General features: G+C 41.5%; 1 protein-coding gene across 6 annotated transcripts in view; it reads left to right on the forward strand.

Annotated features, from left to right (window-relative positions):
* Positions 1 to 26,693, forward strand: part of FGFR1 (fibroblast growth factor receptor 1) — an 89,964-nt gene that overhangs the window by 45,783 nt on the left and 17,488 nt on the right. For 2 of the 6 annotated variants that reach the window (XM_088455158.1, XM_088455160.1), the window contains exons 3-8: positions 1,939 to 2,202; positions 7,371 to 7,457; positions 17,393 to 17,559; positions 21,085 to 21,208; positions 23,358 to 23,548; positions 25,965 to 26,115. In XM_088455158.1, the coding sequence (XP_088311284.1) occupies positions 1,939 to 2,202; positions 7,371 to 7,457; positions 17,393 to 17,559; positions 21,085 to 21,208; positions 23,358 to 23,548; positions 25,965 to 26,115 (984 nt within the window). The remainder of the gene's footprint in view (positions 1 to 1,938; positions 2,203 to 7,370; positions 7,458 to 17,392; positions 17,560 to 21,084; positions 21,209 to 23,357; positions 23,549 to 25,964; positions 26,116 to 26,693) is intronic. The other 4 variants (XM_088455159.1, XM_088455161.1, XM_088455162.1 and 1 more) reach the window with 3 other exon arrangements.

The raw sequence follows: 26,693 nt of genomic DNA on the forward strand, positions 1-26,693 counted from the left end.
ATTGTCCTGAACAGGATGCTATGGACTTTTAAGGATTTTCATTCAAGGTTCAAACACTCATAAGAGTGACAACATTTCTAAACATCGTGCACATCAGTTATGATGGTAATCGAAGAACATAGGTGGGTTAATATAGTCATCCTTGATGTATATCAATGTGCTTTGGACATTTATTTTTAATACCCGATGTCCGTTTGCTTTGAAGATGAATAGTGACAAAAATAGATAATCTTTACATATCAATAAATTTTTTTTATTGATCTGTAAAGATTTATTAACTAAAATAATAAATGGGAAAAGAATACTGTATTAATAGTTCTTAAATTAAAAAGGAAATATTTTAAAATACATGGAATAATGCATTATAATATGTTAAGCAGTATGGAAAAAGACATATGAGTAGATATTTTAAACATATTGGGAAATATCCATAAAAAAATGCTTCGTGTTTTGATTAGCTTTTTCTGGTCTTAGTCAAGTGCTCACACTACAGCAAGATATTAACCCAAAACCTACCTCCAGGCTATGTCGGAACTACATTCCAGGGCAAGAACAAGAATTTAGACTTCAAATCATTGACTTAAATCCCATTGAGCTAGTTTGAGATGAACTGGACAGAAGGGTGAAAGCAAAACAATCTACAAGTGCAACACATTTGTAAACGTCTGCAAAAGTGTTGGGAAGAACTTCTTCCTGAATAATATTTGATGTCCATTATAGAAAGTATTTCAAGAGTGTGGTTGGTGGTTTTATCTACAAAAAATGGTGACTGAGTCAAGATTTTTAATTACATTTTGTGGAGCAAAATGTTTCTGTGATTGATTATTTTATTTTTTTATTACCAATTATTTATTTGTTCTGATTTAATTTCAGAGTACACTGAGAAATTAAATTGCATAAATTTTAATGAAAACTGGGGTGGTTCTTGCTTTTGACAGGTAGTAAATGAAGTGTTTTGAATTGTGAAATATAGCCTTTACGGATGTCCCCTCAAGCTAATTGCCAGTGTTTATGCTTATTGCTCATTTATTGTAGTTGCAATGCACTCAGGGGAGGTCCAAATTATAATCTCCATCGCTTATGTTTTTGTGATGTTTCTAGTCTAATAAATTGGTAGGTTGGACTCTTAACTATTCCTTCAGCCCACATTGGGCCAAATGTAATAGGGTGAGAGTTTAGCAGTAAACTCTCATATTGGTCGAGTTTTATCTTCAAAATTGGAAAACATCTGGATGAGAGTGTCTATTAATGCAATCGAAATTGATTTGCTTGTTATTGGACATGTTTGTAAATCCAGTCAGCTTGTGTGGGGCGTATACTCCAGCAACAGGTCCCAGCCACGCTGAAGATGAATCTGTCACATGTGTAGCCAAACTTGCTGGAGTCCTTTGGCAGAGTCGTCTTGTGTGTTGACCAACCTTCCATAACTTTCTTTTACAATAATGATGTGACTACTTTTGCGCTCTCTTGCTGTGAAGTCTCGTGTTGCTTCTTATTTGCACTGGACAGTTTATGATTGGTAATATGCTTCTCTGCTAATTATAATATTAACGCTAATAAACCTGTTCTTCACCCATGAAGTACCTGCATAGCTTTATATTTGCCATCAAAACCCAACTCCATAAATTATCAATTCAATAGAGAAAGTGTAAGGAAGATTCCTATACCCATGAAAAAATCATCTGCTCTAGACTTGGTCAGACAGTCTGATTCCATCATGTGGAGGATGACCTGACTTTAGTTGATTTAGAAACTTTTTGTTGAGGAACCGTTCAGTTTTCTCGAGAGCTGGCATTGCTTTGTCAAAGACCAGCTGATTACTTTAAATCACCAGTAATCAAAGAAACAATGGCTATCCCAACAGCCCATGTTTTTTTTTTTTTTCTTAAATGTAACATTTTATTTTAATTCGGATTTATTTTTTTTCCTACCCCTCAGTTGGCCCAGAAACCAAACCAGAAATGGAATCGTATTTGGCTCGTCCTGGAGACCTGATAGTTTTACAGTGCAGGCTTCGAGAGGATGTTCAGAGCATCAGCTGGGTGAAAAATGGAGTTCAGCTTTTGGAGACTAACCGTACGCACATTACAGGGGCTGCTATCCAGATTCTGAATGCAGAACTGGAGGATTCTGGGTTGTATGTCTGCGTTACTAGTGGCCCATCTGGAACAGATACCATTTTATTCAAAGTTAACATATCAGGTTTGTAGCTGCTGTCTGCCCGGTTGTGAAATGACTGATTTTGTTTTGTTTTTGTTTGTGTTTTTTTTATGGAGGAAATTTATCCACTAAATGAACAAAGTGTGTATACTAAAGAAAATAAAAAAAACTTCTAGTAATATTCACAAATTCTTATGTAAAAGTTTCATCGCATAAACTGAAGACAAGAGAATTAATTTTATTTTATTGGTGAAACATTTGTTTTCTTCTCCTATGGACACCATGCTTTCAGTCTGCCAATCATCTCCCATCTACACTGCATGGACTTGTCAAAATATTCTCATACTTACTGACTTATTATATGATCCTCGGGAGATGCCTGGAGAGCTGCCACAGCTTGGCCACTTTGGGGGGCATGGCCGGGTTACCATATCATTAGGCCCCCGACACTGCAAACTGCTGCAAACTGCTGCAAGCGTGATGAGGGGGGCGGTGCTAAATTATGCATTTTTGCGCCATTTATCCCCACCCCTCCATACGGAGCTGCAGTTCATGGCAATTATCTCCCCAGCCTGCCCACTTTACAAGGAAGTCAGCGGGAGATCTGTATATTCCGGGTATGCGGGGGGTGCCCCAAAAATTCTGGAGCCTCTCGCAACCTTCAGGAGAGTATGATATTCTTAAACTGTGCAAAGATTATAACAGGTTGTGTACAACATACAGTATGCACAACACTTTCTTTATATTGGCAAACCTTCTAAATTATGCTATGATATGGGAACTTTCTCATATAGATTTGTGAATATTATAAAGCAAATAGTTTTTATTACTTCAGGTTGTATTAACGTAGTTTGCTTTTAATAATTAAAAAAAAAAACATGTACCACTTAACATTTTTATACTTTGCAAATCAAAAATGTTGTGTTCAGACATTTACAAACAAAACTGCAAATCTATTATTACTGCTCTTTTCTACCCTTTTATGGAGCGGTTTAAGTCAAAATTCACCTACTTAGACTACAAATAAAAGATGTGGGGTGGAAGATATTGATATTAAATATTGTGGGTATATTACTATTTAGTATAGTGTACTTGCATCATACTCTACTTCAGACAAAAATTTTACTTGGTTCCCTAGTGATTGTAGAATTTTTGTCATGGGGCTATTCCGACACAATCTTTAGTACTGCTGCTTCATGTATAAGCTAGAGTATAAGTATCTTTATTATACTTCCCTACTCTAACCAGAATGCCCAGGAGACAACCGAATTTCGGGAAGCTCTCCCGAGAGAGTAGTCCAACCTCCTGGATCCCACCCACTGCCCCTTGCCCCAGTGCAGCTTGAGGATTCAGTTCGTGTTGAATCCAGTAATTGTGGTTCCACGTTGTCGTGAATCGCGGCATTTTAAAGAGGGTGACGGGGCCTCAATGACGCAATTTGTGATGGTTTTAAAAATAGTTAAATATGACCTTCATGTATGTATGTATGTATGAGAGAGTACTCCATAAAAGCCCAAGTTTTTGCCATGCTCGCTACAAGTTCCTAATATGCATAGTTTCTGCTTTATGTGACCTGTAAATGAGCAGCTGCGCAATGTATCACTAATGTGATTGCCTTTACCCACAAATCTATAATGAAATGCATTCCATTTTAACACTTTCTAAAGCACTGATGGGAAACGTCTGTAGAACCCTTAGCCGATAGTTTGACCCTTCACTGTTTGATCAAAGAGTGTTAAGATAGCTAATTATGTAAAACATTTTAAAAATCACATATGAGCCTTGACTTGATTTGGAGCCTTTGTTGACCCTAGCACTACCTCGGAAATGTCCCATCCTTAGAGCTGTAGTGTATGTTTGTGTGTGAAAGTGTTGGAAATGGAGTGTTAAGTGGTGTTTGTTTATAGACCTTTAGAAGCCATTTGCCTACAATCCTTTGAAATGGCTAATCTACTTAATGTGCCCATTTGGTGCTCTGTAATGTATTTTCATCAGGTTGTATTTGCCACCTTGTGTAACACAAATTCTCACTCAGGTTTTCTTTGTTTTTTATATGGAGCATGTTACAATTTTCTGCCCCTTTTTATTATGGCACTTGCCATTCATGCTTACTTTACACATATCAAATATATACTCATCTAAACTAGCACTGTCCAACAGGAACCAAGGTCATTTTTGTAGCAGACTCTGCTGTAAATGAATGCATAGCTGGATTAAGACCCCAGGAAATATACTGGTTTGGACCCCCATCAACTCCTCCATTTAGCAAATAAAAGCATAGCCTAGAAACAGGTTAGGGTAATTTAGGCCCATCTGGGCCCCTAGGTAACAGCCTGGGCTGCTTAATAATTGTCCAGCTACACAAGTTACATTAGACATTGGGTGGGGAGCAGCAACCTCAGAAATGCGGTCAAACCCCGAAAATGTGGGTTTGACCGCATTTCTCATATGCATCAAGCCGTGGAATGTGATGCACTCCGGGGCTTGGTTGCGGTGGGTAATGCCATCTTTCTGATGGCATTACCCATAGAAGCCTATGGGCTTCTTCCCACTGAGTGCTCTAAGAGGCTTCTGATCGGAACCCTCCCAGCACCCCCCGCCACACGAGAAGGAGGGACTTCTGGATCTTAGACCCGGAAGTCCCTCCATTGCAAAGGGCCGTTCTTACCGAGAGAGCGGTCCTTTGCGGTGATTGTCATGTATATCAGTGTTTACCAACCCCGCATGCATGCGAAGACCAGCAGGATGCATCGCATTCCGCGTACGATGCGTCCTGCATCCCGCCCAGTGATAGAAATATACACTGTGTAGAAATAATTGGTGCACCTTTCTAGAATTGGCCAGGATGCCCCTTTGACCGCAAGACCAGGATGGCAGTTCTGTGAGTAAAATACCTTGATAGTGAGAGAGGTGAGAAGAGAGTGCCCAGAATGGTTCATAGTGACAGTAATACATCTTTTACACTACAAGCAATTACCCAGGTTATTGCACGTTTGAACGAGCAGTAACCCAGGTTACTGTGCAGTGTGAAAGGGCCAGGTTGAAATAAGACGGGTCGAGCCGACATTTCAGCCCTGGTCACAAGCAGGGTTGAACACCCGGGTCCCGTTCACAAGCGTAGGATGATCTCATCTCCAAGCGCCGGCTCAGCACGTGATGGCGGTAACATCGGGTTACCAGTCGTTTCCTGCGGGGTTATATTGCGTCAAACATGGTAACTTTTCAGTTGTGTGTATTTGCAGTCCTTATAGATAGGGCATTAATTGGCTAGACTTCATGCTAAGAGCCAAATGTAACAATTTGGCAAAAGTGCCGATTTGTTGGTGAATTTGTTGCGGGATTTAAAGAGGCGATCTTAGTAAATGCAAAACTAAATCACCAATTTAATACAGAGACAAAATTTACTATATATCAGCACTTTTGTCATATGAGGGCCTATTAAATTTGGCAGTAGGTGTTACCTATATAACAGACCCAATACTGTAAAACCAGTGGCACATGTGGTACTAGGTTAGACAAATCCCTCATTATAAGCCTCATACCTATGTTACACAATACATGTAACATGTTGAATCATGGTTAATTTTAACTTTGTTTTTATAAAGGAAACAAACTAGAGGGAGATATTCTGCACAACTTTGTATTTTTAAAGATATGTGTATTACTAAGCTTAAAGTGCAACAGTCTCATACGGAACCTACCATTTTGTGTACTGAATCAGCGTTCATGAGACTGCCTGTCAGGGAACTTTGTACCTCAGTGATGCGACTGGTTGCAGGTAAACTGGTAGGCTGAGTTCTCATGAATATTTAATTTACTCATAAGATGGCTGCCTTCACTATGAAGAAACATTGGGTACACTTAAATAGGCAAAGTGAAATGCTGCCATTGGTGGCGGATGATTCTGTTAAAGCTATCCTAAGACGGGAGATATTTTCATACACTCTGCCATGAAAACAGTATTTCCATTGCAAGATTTAACTTGCACTTCTGTCAGGGTTTCCACCTATAGCAGTTATAAAGTAGCTTATTTTTATACTGAATTCCAGTACGGATGATTGTTAGTGCTGGCACTGTACATGTTCCAGGTCTCCTGTGTTCCAGCATCACTGTACTCCCAGCTGCTATTACTGATAATGTTAGATATTATGATGACACACTATTACATAGCTGATAATTTGCTATCACAGTACAGGATGTTCTATTCAGCAGTGGTGGTAATGGAGAACAGGGTATGTGATGCCTAGAATTAGTTATACCAACTATACTCTTAACACACAGGTTACCAAACACAGTCCTCAAGGCACCCCAACAGTTCATGTTTTTAAGAGATCCATGGTCGAGCACAGGTGGATCAATCAAATTCACTGATCTACTAATTAAGTCACCTGTGGTCAAACATGGACATCCTTAAAACCTGACTATTTGGGTGCCTTGAGAACAGAGTTTGGGAACCTCTGCTCTAATGGTGCGTAAACACGGTACAATAAAAATGCATGATATTAACGATATCGATCATATCGTTATCATTCATATCGTGCATTCTTTGGTACCTTCCAACCCACAAATGACCAGCAATGCGCGGCACGTATGGACGATAAAGATATCGACCATCGCCCGTGCATGCAGGACAACCTGGTCGATATGGACCAGGTTACATAGGGATCCACAATCGTTGATCGTGGGTCGCTGGCCCGTCGTTGGTGGTGTGCTGGATGATTGATATCGATTATCCAGCACTTCGGGGAGGTGAAGGGAGGATCGTTCAGCGATATCGTTATCGCTGACGATCGTCCCGTGTGTATACACCATAACACATACAAGTGGCTAGACTAATATTATTGAGAATACACCCTATCAAATACATTTTGCCCTGGCAGTGTCACTTAGGGAATTGATATGCTGCAAGTTGTTTTTTTCTTTTGTTTTGTTTTATTTTTCTCCTTAATATCCCCTTTCCCCTGGTAAAATCTGTATTGAGAACCATGTTTGTAAAGTTAGAGAAAATGTTACATAACAATAGGTGAAGCTGAAAATGATTTATCCATTCTGCAACTCTCTATTTATGACCTTACAGGCCAGCCCGTTTTATCATACTACTAACTGGTTTACTAGATTAAGCCTATTTACCGCGTATCAAAAGTATGTGATCCTTATACTTATTTGTATGTAGCCCTGATTGACTAAATATGTATATTTTCTTACCATAGATGCGCTACCTTCTGCTGAAGATGAAGACGATGACGACGATAATTCTTCTTCAGAAGAGAAAGCTACAGAAAACGCTAAACCGAACCGTGAGTACAGAACTAATGTTTTATATATTTTGATATCCTCCTTCTAGTAGATAAGCTGGTCATATCACCCAGCTCCCACTTCAAGTGAGAAGTGGGAAATATGTGGGAAATTTTTTTCTTTTTTTTTCTTTTTAATTAATATTTAAATTAGTGACTTGCAAACTGCAAGTTACAACAAAAAGGCATTCTACTGTATATGGTGACTGTCTGTGGCCAAAGAAATGCCTACACTTAGGCGACACCGTAAATGAGCAGGTACATCATACTGTGGGCCTGATTCAGACCTGCTCGCGAGTGCTGAGCGCTCGCAAGCGGGTCGATGGTGCCCTAGTGCGCATGCGCACAACGGAGGGAGCTCCGTCGTGCGCATGCGTGAGACCCAGATAGCGACAGCCAAGCTGTCGCTCCGGGTCTCGCACCAAAGGGGGCGTGCGGTCGATGTTGAGTGACAGCACGTCCCCTTTGGTGGGCGTGCCGGGGGCGTGGCTGTCAGATGGAGGCGTTCCCATGGGAACGTCTACCGTCTGGGTCCGGCCCCACTGACATCACTAGTGATGTCAGTGGGAGTGATTTTTGGCTCTGATAGAGCCAAACTCACTCCAGGGCTTGCGGTGACCGAGACCCTACCGCAGGGTCTCGTCGCAAGCCCGATGGTCGCGATGGTCTTGACCATCACGACCATCATAATGGATGCTCACATAAGCTGTGGGTGGTAACCCACAGCTATGCGAGCATCCAGGAGGACGCTCCAAAAAAAAAACAAAAACGCCTTGATTCAGAGCGGGCGCTCGTTCAGAGCGTCCGGCTCTGAATCAGGCCCTGTATTCTTAACAACATCACAAAACCAAATAGCGTTGCAAGAAAGACTATCCACTAGTGTGTTCAAATAGATGGAGTTTAGGTTTTAATTTAACAGCTGTGGTGTCAGCTACGCTACTGTTGTTACACCATGTACCAAGCTTAGACTGGGGTACTGTAGAGAATCCCTGCTTATAGTGCCAGGCGCCACGGACCTCCCACTGCTGTATAGAAGGTAAAGCTGCTGCTACAGCTTCTGTTGGTGGGCCCGCTGGTGTCATCCATATAGAGTTCACGGGGATGCATGGTGGAGACAGGAATACTGTTTCCACAATGCAAATTGTTTAACGCTACAGCATTTGCATAGACTGCATAAAACGGAGTGTGTGGGGAAAGCAGTGACCTTTCCGCAACACATGAGAGCATTTGTTTCAGGGATGGTCATCCTTAAGCATATACATCAGTGTGAGCAAGGGTATAATATGCCCTCTGTGAAAAAGTCCAAAGAGTAAATTACTAAAGGTCGAGGTTGTCTTTACCGTCATTTTTCCATCTGTTTTGAAATTTGGCCGTTTACTAAAGGCAAAACCGAAAAATTACCAGCTTTAGAGCATCGGCCCAGCAATCGATTTATTTTAGAGAGACCGGTATACAAACTGCAGATTTACTAAGCATCGGCTGTCAAAGCTGACCGAATTCAACCAAAAAGCTAACCAAACAATAGAGCTGCCTGTAGTAAGCGAGTTTGGGTGAAGCTCTGCTCAGATTACTGATCTATGCAGGCTTTGTTTGCCTAACATGTTTATAAATGGTTAAAAATAGAAAGGCCCCTGACCATAGGCTTGTATTGGAAAATATTGGGCAAAATGACATGGGGTTCCCCCTATTTCCCAACACCCAGCACTAGGGTGAACTAGCTAGAGGGGCTAATGCTATAGCAGGTGGACTCGAAGCGTGGGGTCCCCCTGCCATAACGTCAACTAGCTTTTAACTGGTCAGCCCAGGCTGGAATCTCTAGGTAAATTAATGAGCAGTCACTTTTCATAGGAATGAATGGGCATGCGCCCCCTTCATATTCCAAGTAATAAAGTGGTGAACGAGGACAGTGTGTGGGTGTTTTTATTTAATTAAAGACTCCCACATGTTTTTTTTTACAGGTGCCAGCGGGCCCTTAATAACCGAGAATGGTTCGACAAGTGCCTTTATGCTGGGACAGGCGGGACAGGCTTGTTTGGATTTGCAGACTGCCTGTAAAAAAAACAATATTTAACTTTTTTTTTTTTTTTTACACATCGTTACCCCTGCACCCAAAGCCCAGGGGGTGCGATGAAAAGCCCTGGGCTTTCAGCCTAGGCCTAGGGCACGTTGTCCTTGTGGAAACACCTTTTTTTTTTTTTTTTAGGGGGAGTGAGGATCCCCCACTTACCGAAGGATTCCAGCCCTGGGCTGACCAGTTTGGGACTGGTTGCTATTATGGTAGGGTGTAACACGCTGTGTGCCCCTCTGCTATGGCTTCAGCTTAGTCGGCTGGTTCAGCCTAGTACTGGTTATTGGAAAATAGGGGGAACCCCGTGCCATCCCCCACCTTATTTTCTAATGCCAGCCTAGCCCATGGCTGGTTATGGATTATTAGTGTGTGCCGGGGGGTGGACACTTTTTTTGGTTTTTTTTCTTTCTATTTTTAACCATTTTAAAACATCCTTAGCAAACAAAGTCTGCACAGATCATAGTGATTTGTGCAGGGCTCCCCCTCTGCAGCAGATTGACTGCGGATTTGTCGTCCGATATGCTGCTGAATAGGGGGTTGAAATCCGATTGGTATCGACCTTGGATTTTAAATGACCGTCCAAAACCGATAGATGGTAAATGATGGTTTTTAAGACTGCAATCCAATGGCTATACCAGTCTCAGTCTCACTTTCAGTCTGATGGCATATCCGATCTTTAGTAAGTTTACTCCCAAGTCTTCCTGAGGCTGGCAGGATAGGTCCACAACAGCTTTGGAGCCACATCCGGTGATCGGTAAGTGAAGGGTTTACAAAAATAATCGTTTTGAAAGTATCATTATAATCCACTTTAACTTTAAAATATATACCTTGCATTTTGAAAGTACATGAGATCTTTTAATATAATGCTGTACTGTCTGCCACTCATGTTCTCCTTGAGCAGTAAGGATAAATCTTTTTAATTAGCCTTTTAAGTATTCGAAATACCCAGAGATGGCAGAAAAGCAAAAAAGTGTACATGCACATTTGAGATCGGGCAGTGCTAATATCCTTGGCATTTCTAAACAAAACAAGACCAAAGGAAAGAGAAGTGGGGGTGTTTGCAACACCCACAAGTAACTTCATTTCAAAAGACAGCAGTGATTGGTCACCTAGTCTTCACAAAGGCACAATTATGTGTAGGAAACAATAGTTTATGCTCAAATATTAGTTGACTTGCTATACTGCGTCATGCGTGACCTACAGCTTGAACAGAGATTACCGGTCCCTAACATGATGATGACACCAGATGCCCGGCAAAGAGGGAGTTAGTGCACAATCTGACCAGTAAGTTCTGTCTGCAAATGGAGGCTGATACGTGACAGAAATATGTGATGAATCGCCCGCACATAAACCACGATGGTAAAGTGATACACAGACTTGTATAGCTGTGTATTAGTGTATGCATCGCTGTCACGTGCTGGGACTAATCTATTGTACATAAGAATGCAGCCTATGCACTCACTAGGATCTACCATTGAGGTATTGGACACAAAACGCTTTCGGTATTAAGTCTGTGATGTTTTCAGTTCTAGAGCTGTGCGATTCAGTTTTCCGAACACAGCCGAATTTAGGGGTTCCGAGTCAAATTGAATCCCAGTTCGAAATAAGATTGGGGTGCCTAGTGGAACAGAGGGTCTCATTCAGACCCGCTCGCGAGCGCAGGACACTCGCAAGCGGGTCGATGGTACCCAAATGCGCATGCGCACGACGGAGGCTGCTCCGTCGTGCGCATGCGCGAGACCCGGCGAGCGACGGGGAAGCCGTCGCTCGGGGTCTCACACCAAAGGGGGCGTGCTGTCGATGGTGAGTGACAGCACGCCCCCTTTGGTGGGCGTGCTGGGGCGTGGCTGCCCAGATGGAGGTGTTCCCATGGGAACGCCTACCGTCTGGGTCCGGCCCCACTGGCATCACTAGTGGTGTCAGTGGGAGTGATTTTGGCTCTGATAGAGACAAAATCACTCCAGGGCTTGCGGCAGCGAGACCCTACCGCAGGGTCTCGTCGCAAGCCCGATGGTCTTGACCATCGCGACCATCATCATGGACGCTCGCATAAGCTGTGGGTGGTAACCCACAGCTATGCGAGCGTCCAGGAGGACGCACCAAAAATAAAAAATGTGTGTAAGGGCCGGTTACGCTACTGGGGGGGGGGCCTGCTACTGGGGGCCATACTCCTGGGGGGCATAGTACTGTGGGCATTGTGTAAAAGGGGCACTACTGTGTGTCGTAACATAAATAAGAGACACTACTTTATGGTGTAATGTGAATCAGGGGCATTATGTGTGGTGTAATGTGAATAAGATTGTGCACTGTGACTCCTTGGGCCGTAGCCCACTTTGTAAACAAGTACTGTGATTCTGCTGGCCGTACCCCACTGGGTGGGTGCACTACTTTTTATTTCTGCCACTGCTGTGTGGCAATGTTTCATAGATGTGTTTTATACTGTGGTGTCTGTGTCGTTGTGCCGCTGCTCTGTCACTTGGTAACCATTCAGCTCACTGCAACCTTTGGCCAATAATGTTGAAAACAATATTATAAGCTGTGAGGTGTTCTAAATTGACTGGAAAGTAATGTTATTGAGGTTAATAATACTCTAGGAAGAAAAAAAAGACCAGTTTATGTGATTTTAGCTTTTTTTGTCAATTTTTGTAAAAAAATCCAAATCCAAAGCCAGTCACCGCAGTTTGGCAAATCCAAATCCAAAGCCGGACGACAAATTAGAACCAAATCCAAATCCGGCAAAAATGGTCCAACGCACATCCCTAACTCTGACGTAATGTCTTGGGTCAAAATGTATGTTCCATATGATAAGTTTCATTTTAAAGTCCCTTTTTGAGTGCCTTGTTTTCTAAAAAATATATATATATATATAAATTATTATTATTGTTTTTCTATAGCTCCACTCACAGTTCCTGAACCTATTTTTTCCACAAAAATAGCCCTGCTCTTATGCAAGATCATGCTAATTAACAAGCTCTCTTAAGTTATCAAACTTTATACCTGGAGATCATTACTTCGCTTGGATATAAACATTGACCAACAAAGGGTGAATCTGGCCTGCTGAAGCTAAACTGAATAATTTTCCTTAAACATATCTGTAGAAGCGGATCCTAAGTGATATTTACATAAAGGTTGCACTTAACAATGTGTGTGTATATATAATGTGTGTGCGTGTATATATATATATATATATATATATATATATTTATTTATTTATGAGGGAGACCTATTAGATCTGTATTGTTTTTAATTTGCCATTGTTTTATGCTATATATGTATTTTTTTATATTTTAAACGTGCTGATCTATGTATTACATCCCTGTGTTGTGGAAGTTCTGAATTTACGATGGATGGAAAATAATTACTAAACGATGGCACCTTGCCTTACTATTGGCCTCCTCTTTAGGATAACTTCCACATTTTCTGTATAAAAAACCCATGTTTAAGGTGGTGGTGTTCATGGGGTGAAAATGAAGACTATGGCTGGTACCCTATTAGTAGAAAAAAAATTTAACCTGCCAAAAAACGGGTGGGTTTTCGTCGATTTACTGGTGTTTTTAGCCGATTGGTTTTTTCACGGTGTCCAATTAATCCTCGTTTTTTACGTCCGAAAAACACATGGGATCCGCGAAAAGTTGCTGACCTATGTATTTTCACTGCCGCAGGAAAAGTGCTTCTTATTACCGATTGTTTCACCTGAGGCAAAACAAAATCCCACATGTGTCGGCATCGAGGTAACCCCGGTAATTTACCTTGGCTAACAGTATACTGGCAGAAATAGTGTTCCATAGAAGTAAGAGAGAAAGTATTTAAATGCATATATCAGGAAAAAAGTAATTCCCAAGTGCTTAGATACCCAAGCACTTGGGAATTACTTTTTTCCTTATTTATGCATTTATATTCCTATCTGTGGGCACTGTTGGTTTAGCTATAAGAAAGTGCTACAAAAAGTTATACTTAAATGAGGTGGAGACTTGTTGGAGAAGCCACAGAGAGGCAAGCACCTTGAAGGATCTAAAGAATCAGTAGCTGAAGCTGGAGTAACTGTTCCACTACTCAACCACATCAAGAGCTCTGCAGAACACTAGACGTTATGGGAGGGTGGCAGGAAAGAAACCATTACTCAAAATGAACCATGGCGAGCACATCTGGAGTTTTCAAAAATGCATTGAGAGTATATCAGCTGGGATGTGGTCTTTGTGGTCCGATGAGACCAAGATAGAGCTTTATGGACAAAATCGACCATATCTACAGTGAGGTACGCAGTGGTAGCCTTGCTGTCAGGCTGCTTTTCCTCAGCAAGACTGGGAAACTTGTTATAATAGAATGAAGCAATAGATTGTGCAAAATACATGTAAATGCTGTAAATTGAAGGTAGGGCAAAAGCTCATTTCAGCAGCACCATTATACTAATCCCAAGGCTAGACTAGCACTGTAATGGCTGAAGAGCACAAAGATGAGTGGCCCAGTAAAAGCTCTGATTTAAATACAATTAAGAATCTATGGCACTCCTCTGACCAGACTCGGCAATCTGAAGCAAACCTGCATAAGAGAAGGGACCATAATTACCCTCTGTGCCTTATACCAAAATGCTCACAGCTGCCATTGCTGCAAAACGTGGCTCTATGAAATATTAGTGTTGCCATTCAATACTCATTTTGTTTCCCTCCAGGGAGCCTCAAATAATAAGGAAACCCATGGGAGCAGGTCTCCACATGATCTCCTGCTCCTCCAGTAACAATTTGTGATCAGACAACAAATGCCTCAAATTCCTGTGGGATTCTTTTGGTCCTATTCCATCCTAATTGAATAAAGACTTGCCGTAGTGCAACATTAATACTTTTACTCCAGAGACCTCTGCTAATCAGGACTTATTCCATTATTTCAATCTTGCTGGCCCAAGATCCACCCTCCTCTTCACCAAAAAACCAATATCCTGAAATGACTTTGGAATTTGCAGAAACAGCAAGGTTTTTATTTGTGCATCCATTCCTAATTAATCAAATATATGGAGACATACTACTTTCCTGTGACTAGCTGTATAAAGTCCAAACCAAAGTGCGGGAGCACGCTTTAATCAGTAACGCATACTAAACATAGTAGGACATAGAGTATGTATAAAATGCACTCTAAAACATTGTTGTGTATGATAATATCAGGAATAAAAATGAGATTCTTATTACGTTATTTACCGACCAGTAAAATCCACATGGAGAGGTCCAAGTGAGAGGAGCAGCGTTTTATGGTGCTTATTTGGCGCCAATGAGCCCCGGATCCCTAATTTCTTTGAGGAAGTGGGTGATTCCAGGAGGCTGATCTACTCTCTCGGGAGTCCAGGAGTCTCCCGGGCATTCCTGGAGGTAGGCAAATATCATTAAAAACCTTAGTTTCATTTGTGGTCCATTACATAGCATTGTTGCAGAGTTTGTTCTATAGTATGTCCTCACTTCTTACAGTATGCCCAAGTACTTTTGGAATATTGGAATTGAACGGTTAGGCCAAAAAAGTACACGTGTCCACATCTATCCTCCGTGCACTACAAGTCGCATTACACATAACGTATGAGTGCCGTGTGACTCTGTAGCGTTGATCGTATTCTCGTTCAAGTTTTTCCCTTCAAATGAGTCTTCTTTGCAGAGTGATGTGAAAAGGACGCACAAGCAGCTTCTGCCGATTAAAATGATATGCGGGTTGCCTATGTTCTGTGAGTGGTGTATCTGCATACAAAATGCTACATTACAGAGTCAGTGCGAATAAGACTCATATGAAGGTAAAAAGTCGCATGAAAAGACTCTGTGCTACCGAGTCACGGCATGGTGTGACTAGAAGGGCTGTTTAACGCGCAAGGAGACTAGATGTAGGAGGACACATCTGTATGTCTTGTTTTGCTGATTTTCTGTCCGCTTTGCCGAATATTAATGATGGACAGTGTTGTTGGAGGCTCCTGTAGCTTATGAGGGGCAATAAAATATTTTCACTTATTTTTCACTAGACACATCAAATCTGACATGCCATGTTTGTTAAAGGCTTATCCTGTTCCAGATCCTCCCTCCCTCCTTCAAAATACCTCTCCCTTTCCCTGTGTAGCTCTTTGGTCTGGGGCTTTCTCCTGATAGCCCTGCCATCTGTTAACTACCATAGCACTATGTTTCACAGCAAGAATAGAGGGCAGGGTCTGCTGCTGGGAGAGGAGATCCTGCAGATAACTCAAATCTGGTATGAGCGTGAGGTGATTTACTTATTTGGATACCTTTTTATAGTGGACGATGTATCAAGTAGTGTAGAGAGTGGAGAAGTTGCAACCAATCAGCTTTGAGGTAGCATTCATCAAGTACATTCTATAAAACACCAGGTAGAAGCTGATTGGTTACTATCTGCAACTGAATAGACTAGGCCTAACGTAATGCTGCTTTCTAAAATTGTGCAGCCAGGGACTAAAGGTGCGTATCCACTACAAAAGAGTTGAACGACTGTACGATTACAACATTGTAATCATGCAATATTTCTCCATCCAGTGCGGTGGATAATGGCCCTCATTCAGAGTCGATCGCAAGAAGCGATCGCTCACTCTGAATGAGGGCGGGCACTTCTTGTTTTGAAGTGCTGCCTCTAGGGCGCAAGCCAAGCCGTGGGTTACCACCCACAGCTTAGCTTGTGATCAGGGTGATGGTCGCGATGGTCATCATCATCGCAACCATCGAGGCTTACGACCAGACACTAAAGTTGGGTCTGGGCTCTCGTAAGCCCCAGGGAACTTCCTGCTCTGTTTGAGCAGGAAGTTCCCCACTGACATCATCAATGATGTCAGTGGGGCCGCCCCCAAACGGCATGCGTTCCGACTGGAATGCCTCTGTTTGGCCGGGCACGCCCACGGCCCGCCCAGCAAACGAGGCGAGCTGTCGCTCAACATCGACAGCTCGCCCCGTCTGCTACGAGACCCCTAGCGATGGAGCGCCTGTCACTAGCCGGGTCTGGCGCATGATGGAGCCGGCTCTGTCATGCGCATGCTCTGTGTGTGGACCATCGACCCGGTTGCGAGCGCATCGGCGCTTGCGACTGGGTCTGAGTGAGATCCAATGTGCCTACACTGAACGATATGTCGTTCAGTGCAGGCACCCTCCCTCATCCCCAACCATGCACAACCTGTCGTTATCAGCAGGTTGGCCTGCATGTTCAGGCGATGATTGATGTCGAAAACGATCAGTGGGAGTGCGCATCGCTGGCGTTTTCAACATTTTCATGCACAATTTATGAATGATTAATGAGCGATTGAACGATAACGATGTCGTAATTGTTCAATCGCTCAATTTAATAGTCTAGTGGATGTGCACCTCAACTATTAAAGATTTTATCTTGCAGGGAGTACCCCACCAAATTGCCAGATTAGGTGTGAAGTTGGGGAATTATGCTTAAGGTGATCCTAATACATACTTGCCTACCTTCCCGATTCAGCCGGGAGCCTCCCGAAAATGCAGGCAAGTCTCCCGCCAGCCGCAGGGGGCAGCCAGAATGTCGGCAAGCATGTCATAATAGCAATAACTAATAGCTCATTCATGTTGATACTCTGCTAAAATTATAAATCTGTTAAACTTGTTACCGGTGCATTGTCCTGAGCTGCTGGTGGCAAAAAAATCAATTGCTAAAAAAAATGTATGCAGTGTTTCAGCATCTCTTTGAGACTCACAGCACAAATCTTTGGTGTGAGCGAGAACTTGGCACAGGTTTTGTATACCTTCACTCACAATGGCTTAGTCACTGATACAATTTTGTATTGCAGATCAGAAATGTAGTTTATGGACAGAATAAACGTTTTTGGACATTGCTTTAATGGCTGTCTCTCTTTTTTTTTTTTTTTTTTTCATTTGTATTGTAGGCCCATTTTGGACATCCCTGGAAAAGATGGAGAAAAAGCTACATGCTGTCCCAGCGGCCAGAACAGTGAAATTTCGGTGCCCAGCAGGGGGTACACCTGTGCCCACACTACGGTGGCTGAAGAATGGCAGAGAGTTCAAACCAGATCAGCGCATTGGTGGATTTAAGGTACAGAGCATATTATTGGCACCCAGCTCAAAGTGTAGTGGGTAACAGGAAGCCATGCTATTCTTTATTGGTTTATATGAAACACAATTGATCTCTGTAGTCACATCTAGATTATCTTAATAAATAGAATATTTTTCAATAAAGATTTAAAATTGCTTGCAATCCTAAACCAAGCCCTTTTCAAGTAGTTAAGTGGCTATTGTTACTGAAGTTTGCCCTGATTCTCCCACCAGCCAAGCTCACAGACCTGGCAAACACAGCGAGGGAAAATCATCTAGGTACGGTGGACACCTGAGAAATCCCCTAGTGAGAAAGGCACAAACTAGTAGTGTTTCCCTGGGATGTCCAAGATTATTATACATGGGGGAAAGCATAGGAAAATCCCCTGGTTTTAAAATTCCCGACTGTGGGGAAATGTTCTCCTACTATGCTGTCCTGGCTGGGGATTTCACTTCCCGTCAGACCAGGGTTTATGGTGACCTAATGAAAGCCTGGAGATGCACATTGTTGTCCACTTCTAGGCCAAGCTTGCCAGAGTAAGCCTGTCAGAAGTAGGGAGACACTTGGCTTGGACATCGCCTGCTTGGCAAGGAGGCGGGTAAGGGGAAGTGGAACCCCCGTAGGTTTTGGGACCACGGATTGGAATTGTCACCAGTGAAGCTGCTCTCCTTGTATGTCACCCCATGTTTTGCCTAATGAAGTTGGTTAGTTCAGCTGGTTTATGCCAAAATACCTTATTTTTTACCTGTTTGTCTCAGTTATAACTCCTATCCACGTTGAGGTAGAGCTGATGTTATTTATAGGGCTGACAAATAGCAGTTTTACAGATACTTGAGTATAATCCACTGTTTTAATTTAATATAAAGTCTGTGTGATGTGCTTCACTAGATTAGTGATGCCCCACTTTACCTGGGGACTTGCCAGGACATGAGATCACCTAGCGTGCCAGTTTGACCTTTGAAGTGGGGCCATCTTTTCTCCCTGCCCAGCATGTTGTCCTTTTTAGTTTGAAGGGGTCTAGACGCTGACGCTCATTAATCTCTCTCCCTGCTGATTACTGAGCTCGTTAGAAGGTTTAACAAGCGGAGGGTAATTAATAAATCTAGAAAAAGAGGGAAGAACGTTACAGTCGCTACTATTCTCCCATCAATTGATTATGTTCCTGTGTAAGAGGCTTAGGCAACCGGTGACTGCTCAGCTGACATGGAACTACAAATCCCGGTTGGGAATTGCAGCTCCATATCACCTGGAGAGCCATAAATTTCCTACCTCTGCTTTTATAGTAATCATGCTATATATTGACTTCTCTATGTAACACAATAACTGTGTTCAGTGGTTCAGAAAGTCTTTTCTTAGTGCTATAGAACTGAAAATGTGTATTATGGGCCTGATTCAGCAAGGATCACCGATGCAAAGCTGCATGCAGGCTATAGATATATGATGTATGCACGCAGGCAGCTTTGCAATGCCATCCTTGCTATTATGCAAATGTAGCAGGAGGTTTATGACACCACCTTCTGCATTTGCGATCCCAGTACTGCGACGGAGGTTGCAGGCTGTGATCACCATCACGACCATCTATTGTTGCGATGGTGGTCGGCGCCGGAGCTCCGGCCAGCTGAGTAAGCCTCAGCTTACTCGGACTGGACAGCTTGCAAGCCCAGGACACAGATCCTGTGTTGGCCTCTCCCGGAAAATGGGGCGGACACGCCCCCGTTTCTGGGAACGCCGGCTGACCCTGCCCCTCAATCAGGCAGAGGCATCCAAGGGTCTGCATGTGACTACGCAGGACCCATTCTGCACACATTCAGAATGGGTCCTGCGCACGTGCAGATTCCCGATAATCGGGAAACTGCGATTAGCAGGCCCTATATCTCCATTCCCCCCCCCCTTTTTTTTTTTTTTCAAATGCTAATCTACTTAATTGGAATAATGTATGGTCAAATCTACATGATTTGTGATTTCTCAATGTAGAACAGGTGGATTCATTTCTGAACGCGCACTTCTTTTAGAAACCGCTGGCTGAATATGATCTGGTGGTTGGCTTTCATTACAATGTTTTCCTAGGGAGAGATAACTTGATGTCATGTGTTAATTCTATATTTGTTATAAATAAGAAAATTATCTTATACTATTACCTAGACCAGGGGTAGCCAACCTCGGTCCTCGTGAGCTACCAACAGTTCACGTTTTCCAGACCACCTAGCAGGTGCACAGGTGTAGTCATTACTAACTAACACATTTGAAAAGATCCACAGGTGGAGCTAATTATATCACTTGTGATTCTGTGAGGAGACCTGCAAAACATGCACCGTTGGTAGCTCTTGAGGACCAGGGTTGGCTACCACTGATCTAGACCATTTGTGTGTTCAGAAGTGAAACCTGAAATGTATTTTTTTATTTATTTACAATTGGAGCCATTCACCTAATTTCCCAAATAGCAATAAAGCGGAGCCAGTTCATTACTGGCAGTCTATGATATCACAGAATAGGACTATTACTGGCAGCCTATGATATCACAGAATAGGACTAATACTGGCAGCCTATGATGTTGCAGAACAGGACTAATCCTGACATTACTAGCAGCCTATGATATCACTGAACAGGAATAATCCTGACATTACTAGCAGCCTATGATATCACAGAACAGGAATAATCCTGGCATTACTGGCAGCCTATGATGTTGCAGAACAGGACTAATCCTGGCATTACTGGCAGCCTATGATGTCACAGAACAGGAATAATCCTGGCATTACTAGCAGCCGATGATGTCGCAGAACAGGACTAATGCTGGCATTACTAGCAGCCTATGATCTCACAGTACAGGACTAATCCTGGCATTACTAGCAGCCTATGATATCACAGTACAGGACTAATCCTGGCATTACTAGCAGCCTATGATCTCACAGTACAGGACTAATCCTGGCATTACTAGCAGCCTATGATCTCACAGTACAGGACTAATCCTGGCATTTCTAGCAGTCTATGATATCCCAAAATCGGCTCAGCGGCAAAGGCTTTACATTGTCTTGTAGTTTTCTGCTATAGACTTTTTTTTTTTTTCGTAAGACATCTAAGCCCTAGAACAAAACTCTGACACATGGAACACAGAAAATAATTGGAATAACTAATGTAATTTTCTTTACTAAAAAATTACATCTTCATTTCAAGTAGTGTTCTACTTCAGTTTGTATTGGTTTTGCGCTTATCAGCTCCCTATTGTTCCCCACTGACTGCTCTAGAGCAACCATAAGCTAAAGTAAACAACACGGTGGATTTATTCTATTTGTTTCACAGCAGCTCTGAAGTGACTCTGCTACAGTGAGCAAATGATGAAAACGTGTCTAAAGCAGTAGGCAGGCAAAAATAGATGTAAAGATCCATGCAATGAACACTCGTATAATGTAGAGTTTAGCATAGAACAGGCCTGCATACATAGTTCAGCAGAACTTGGCTCTTTATTAAATTATAACTTTAATGTTCTCATAAAGTAACCTATTTTTTTTTCATGTTTAATGCTTCCAGGTTCGTCTTCAAACTTGGAGTATTATTATGGATTCAGTGGTTCCATCTGATAAGGGGAATTACACTTGTATCGTGGAAAACAAGTATGGAACTATTAACCACACATACCAGCTGGATGTAGTCGGTAAGAGTTTGTCCACAGTTAGAGGACACTATTTGAACTAGGGTCACTGGCAAATCTGACATTGCTACATAGTCAACGCGCGTACTACAGAAATATAGAATCTTTTTCATCAACCAGTTTATTTGCTCAAAACTGATAGAGTAAACCCCCCAATAAAAATTAGCATTATTCGTAAAACAGCATTCGATTCTGTTTGATTAGAGGATCAACTGCACTGCTTCATATTTACCTAAATTTACCTAAATTAGTATTTAAACTTATTTTGACACGAGATGGATAATGTAGCAAATTGCTTAATAGAAAATAGCTCTGCTTACTCAAAGTAATTCAGAAGTTGTTGAGTGCATGCTGCCATATTTCTGTGAAATCCCACCATGCCACCCATAGTGCTCTGCTTGCAGCAATCCCTTTTTGAGAGGTGGCCAAGTGATTTCTTTGCAGCTGCTGCTAAAGTACATCTGGCTGGACACATTAAACAATGCCATGGCTCTACATTCAGTTTTCGATCAGAATACATTGCCAGCTGTTTTGCTGTCACTGCTTGCTGGGAATTGTAGTTCAACAGCTGTAGAGCCATGATTTTAGATATTGGTGTGTTCAGTTTTTAGGAATTTGGAGAGTCTTGGAACTGATATTTGATAGAGATCAACAGAAATTGATTACATTTTAGTTGCTAATGTTCTTAAATTTTGCATTCTCGTGGCTAATAGACCTGACCACATAATGACTGATTCCACTGCGTGTCATTGAAATGTACATTTTAAAATGTGCAGTTTAGTCGTTGGTCTGAAGTGTGCTATAGATATATAGAGTAGTAACTAGTAGTCTTTGAATACTTAGAAATACAACATTGATAGTTTAATTAAACCAGTCTAGAAGATCATAAATACATGGCATTTCTTATGCGACTGAGGTCATTTAATTGATTCCAAGTTGTGCTATATCATAGCTGAATGCTGTGTAATATTTCTGAGTTGGCCATTTTCAATTTCCCCACACAGATGTCTCATGATATGCTCCAGGAATAAAAAAATCAAAACAAAGATTTCACAACCAGCTGTGTTATATGAGACTAGGATGGAACGAAATTAGGCATTTGTGCATGTTATGTTAACACTTGGGCAGTTTCAATGAAAAAAACATTGACATGCGTTTCTGCCCTATATCTGACTGCTCAGGAAATTATCTTCCATTTCCTCAAATAAGTAGCCAATTCTCCTCTCAAATATTTCCTTCATTCAACATCCGCCTTTAGTTAGCCTACATTTTTTAGTTTCTCTAACATCCCCCCATTTCCACCTCACAGATCCTATTAAATTACAGATATTTCCTGTGCAGGGGGCAATGTGAGGCCTACTTTAAGGTGCAGAGTTTATTTAGCCTATTAGACTTTTTTTTTTTTCTTCCCTTTTCACTTTCCATCTCTACAATTCTTCATTCATTCTGATTTATTTTTTTTTTCCTTGACTTGAAAAAGGAGACCAGTTACATCTAGACGTCAAGGCTAATCTATCGCAAAGACTTTACTGTTGCACAGATGACAAATTTACCTTATGTACATGGACAGTTCCGTATTTTAAAGATTTGTTCAGATTTTTTATTTTTTTTGTTATTTTGACTTAACGCACAGTGGTACTGTGTGTTCTGTACTCTGGTATATTTTTGCTTCATTTGTTTTTGTAGCTTCCATTCTTAATTCTGTATGTATTAATATTTTTTTTGACCGGGCACTATTAGAATACATTAGCATTGGTATTCTACTTATAACTTAACATTTTGTAATGTGTATAATCCCCAACATCTTTATTGACTTCAGCATAGACAAAAGATTTAAAAAAATTCTTCAGTGAACTATATGCAGAGTAACGCACCATTGACAGCTGTACATTTGGCTGTCACTATGGGGGATATGTATCAAACCATGGAGAGAGAGAAAGTACCAACCAATCAGCTGCTAACTAACTTTACAGGCTGTGTTTAAAATGTAACAGTTGATTGGTTAGTACTTTATCTCTCTCCAAGTTTGGCTATATCTCCCCATGTACCCATAGCGAAGCACTAATCTAGAAAATATAATGCATCCATTTTTGTGGTGTTAAGCTACACATTAATATTGTTGCACTTTTTGTTTTGTCTCTCTAAACTTCAGAGCGTTCTCCTCATCGGCCAATCCTTCAAGCCGGACTGCCGGAGAATAGGACGGTCACTGTAGGCGGTAACGCTGAATTCTCCTGCAGAGTCTACAGTGATCCTCAGCCTCACATTCAGTGGCTCAGACACATTGAGATCAATGGCAGTAAAATGGCCTCTGATGGCTTCCCCTACGTGGAAATTCTAAAGGTATGTACACAGAATGTGCATCAGAAGTACCTTTAGGGCCTTTGTCCTTGCATAAGAAGGGTTCAATAGAGCAGTCCCTGGTTTAATTTTGTCCTATGCCCTGAGAGAAAATAAACCAACCAGATACAGATTATTATTTATTAACTAGAGGTTTGCTAAATATAGAACTGTATCAACATATCCTAACAACAAGCTAACAAACTGAAACAATATAACAAGGGAACAATCTGTGCGGACACATCTTATGTGCGCCTTTCCTGATTAGACCTTAAAGTACAATTTTCTACATGGTGTTTGTATGTGTTATTTTCTTTTCAATGTATTTAATTCTAAAACGTGGCATACTTATATTTTATTGTATGTCTTTTACTGATAATCCTCATTATGAGAGTAATGCACTAAGCCAAATGTAATAGGGTGAGAGTTTAGAAAATGTGAGAGCTTAGCAGTAACCTCTCTCACTAATACATTGATCGAGTTGTATCTTCAAAATGGAAAAACATCTGGATGAGCGTTTAAATCGTGAGAGTTTTTTTCTGTCTGAAAGACGTGAGTTTGTATGTTCTCGGACTCTTACATTGGCCGTGTTTAAAAAGTGTGAGAAAACGCTCATTTTCTAAACTCTCACCCTATTACATTTGGCACTTGGAGAGAGATAAAGTGGATGGGGGATAAAGGGGATCCGGACTAAAGATCTACAGTAAAAAGGTAGACAATGTCTAGATAGACACCAGATGTTAGACAGTCAATAGGTTGACGGGGATTAAATGTCGACACACTAAAGGTCAACTGGTACAAATGTCGACCGGCTCAAAAGGTTGACGCAAAAATGGCCGGTACATTTTTATTTTTTTTGGGGGGGGAGTTAGGTTTAGGATTAGGCACTCAACCCGACGGTTAGGGTTAGGCACTAGAAGGGACGGTTAGGGTCAGGCACCAGGATGGAGGATTAGGGTTAGGAAAAAATATATACATGTGTCGACAATTTGTACCTGTCGACCTTCTTACATGTCGTCATTTAGGGTGTCAATCTTTTGTCCCTGTCGACCTATTGACTGTTTAACATCTGGTGTCTATCTTTTTACTGTAGATCTTTCAATCTACTCCCGAGATAAAGTACACACCAATCAGCTCCTGTCATTTTACAGGTTGTGTTTGACAAGTGTCAGGAGCTGATTTGTTGGTACTTTAACTTCAACCACTTTATCTCTCACCAGGGCCTAGTACATCTCCCCCAAAGTTATAAAGGTTCAAAAATCATGGCACAAAATACTGTTAGCAATTAACTTGCATATCCCAAGCTAAATACATCTAGGCTTATTAGATATCTTTCACAATGCGCATTCCCCACTTAATTATTTGCTGCTGTGTAATATTCCCTGCAATGAAATCCGCATCGTCTTTTAGTCTTCTGCTGGGCTCCTCCCACTCATTGTCATCTGATGAGTGGGAGGAGCTATCACTGATGCGACATGAGTAAGGTTCTGTTTGCATTTATATTAAACTTTAAAAGGACATACAGTTTAATATGTCTATGAGCAGTTTAAAGAGGACATGGTCACCTATTACTTAGTTAACCTTAACTCTGTTAATGCTACAAATTAATTTATTATGCTAAATGTGGTTGCTTATCATTACATCATTACTGCTGATTAGCTGAAAGCATATTGCTGAGGAATTGGACCAGTGGAGAAGTTGCCCATAGCAACCAATCAGCTTTGAGTTAGCATTTATAAAGTACATTCTATAAAATGATAGTAGCTGATTGGTTGCTATAAGCAACTTCTCCACTGGTCCACTTCTTTACTCTTTTCACTACTTGATAAATCGACTCCCATATTTATTAAAAGGTGTAAACTCTTTCTGTGTCAGGGAGATTGCCATGAAGTATTTAAGCTGTAAAAGTTTGACCTTGATAAGTTAAAGGATGCTTTGTGTTCTTGTTCCATTAATACCACTTTCAGACAGGAAGAAGCCGAAATCCCGGCTTTTACCCGGCATTTGCATGCCGAGTTGTTTTGTCAGTCCCTGCCTGTACCCCCCTTCAGACAGAAGAGAAAATTACCGAGTCAAACATTTCAACCCAGTAATTTGCTGATTAACACGGGTCATTTTTCTGTCTGAAAGGGTCAACCCGGGTTGAAATTCCTGGGTCGAAGTCCTGGGATTTTCGACCCGGGTTGACCATTTCAGACAGAAAAATGATCCGTGTTGATCAGTAAATTACTGGGTTGAAATGTTTGACCCGGTAATTTTTTTTTTCTGTCTGAAAGGGGTATAAATGTGGCAACTTTTCTTGTACAACATAGTACAAGTGCCGTATACTAAATCCGGGAAGCTTGGTGTGCAGTATATGAAATATCACCTCTGATTATTTTGCTGTGTTGACCTCCCTCGTGTTATCGGTTTGTTTCAGCATTCTGGGATTAATAGCTCAGACGCAGAAGTTTTGACCCTGTACAATGTGACAGAGGCAGAGAGTGGGGAGTACATATGTAAAGTGTCCAATTATATTGGTGAGGCCAATCAGTCTGCGTGGCTTACCGTCACCAGACCCGTGACAAAAGGTAAAAATCGGTGGCACCTCCTGAGAAAACCAGAAACGTGAAGTAAAATTTAGGACTCTGGGTCAGCTGCTCTGCAAAACTCTTGGTGGGAAAATTTGTACTTCTCCCCTTTTTTTGTCTGCTTCATTTCCATGGAAAAATACTTTTGCGTGTGGCCTGGTTTAGTTTCATTTATCTTTTTCCGACTAATTCTGCTTTTACTGTACTAAATCTATAACATCTCCATTTTAATCACATGTAATGTCTCTCTCTATATAAAACACTTTAGTCTTCCCTGCAACACTACTTCCTGTTACCAATTGAATTAATAAATTATACATACCGTAACCATCTATCTGGAAATAAAAGATGTCTTTGTCTATCAAGAGTGGAAATTTATTCCATTCCAGTATGAGCAGCTTTCAGAAACGTGTGTTGGGAATGCCTGACTACTTTCCTTGGCTCTCCAAGCATATCTTAGTCATGTAAATAGCTGCAAGCATTCCAAAATGGCTGTAACAGGAAGTAATACATTGTATTCCTCGCTGTAGAATTAGAGACCCATGTTAGAGGGAATATCCCTATATAATGTAGTGGGT

The sequence above is a fragment of the Taudactylus pleione genome, unplaced genomic scaffold (genome assembly GCF_031769625.1).
Source record: "Taudactylus pleione unplaced genomic scaffold, aTauple2 ptg000644l, whole genome shotgun sequence".
Lineage (NCBI taxonomy): Eukaryota > Metazoa > Chordata > Amphibia > Anura > Myobatrachidae > Taudactylus > Taudactylus pleione.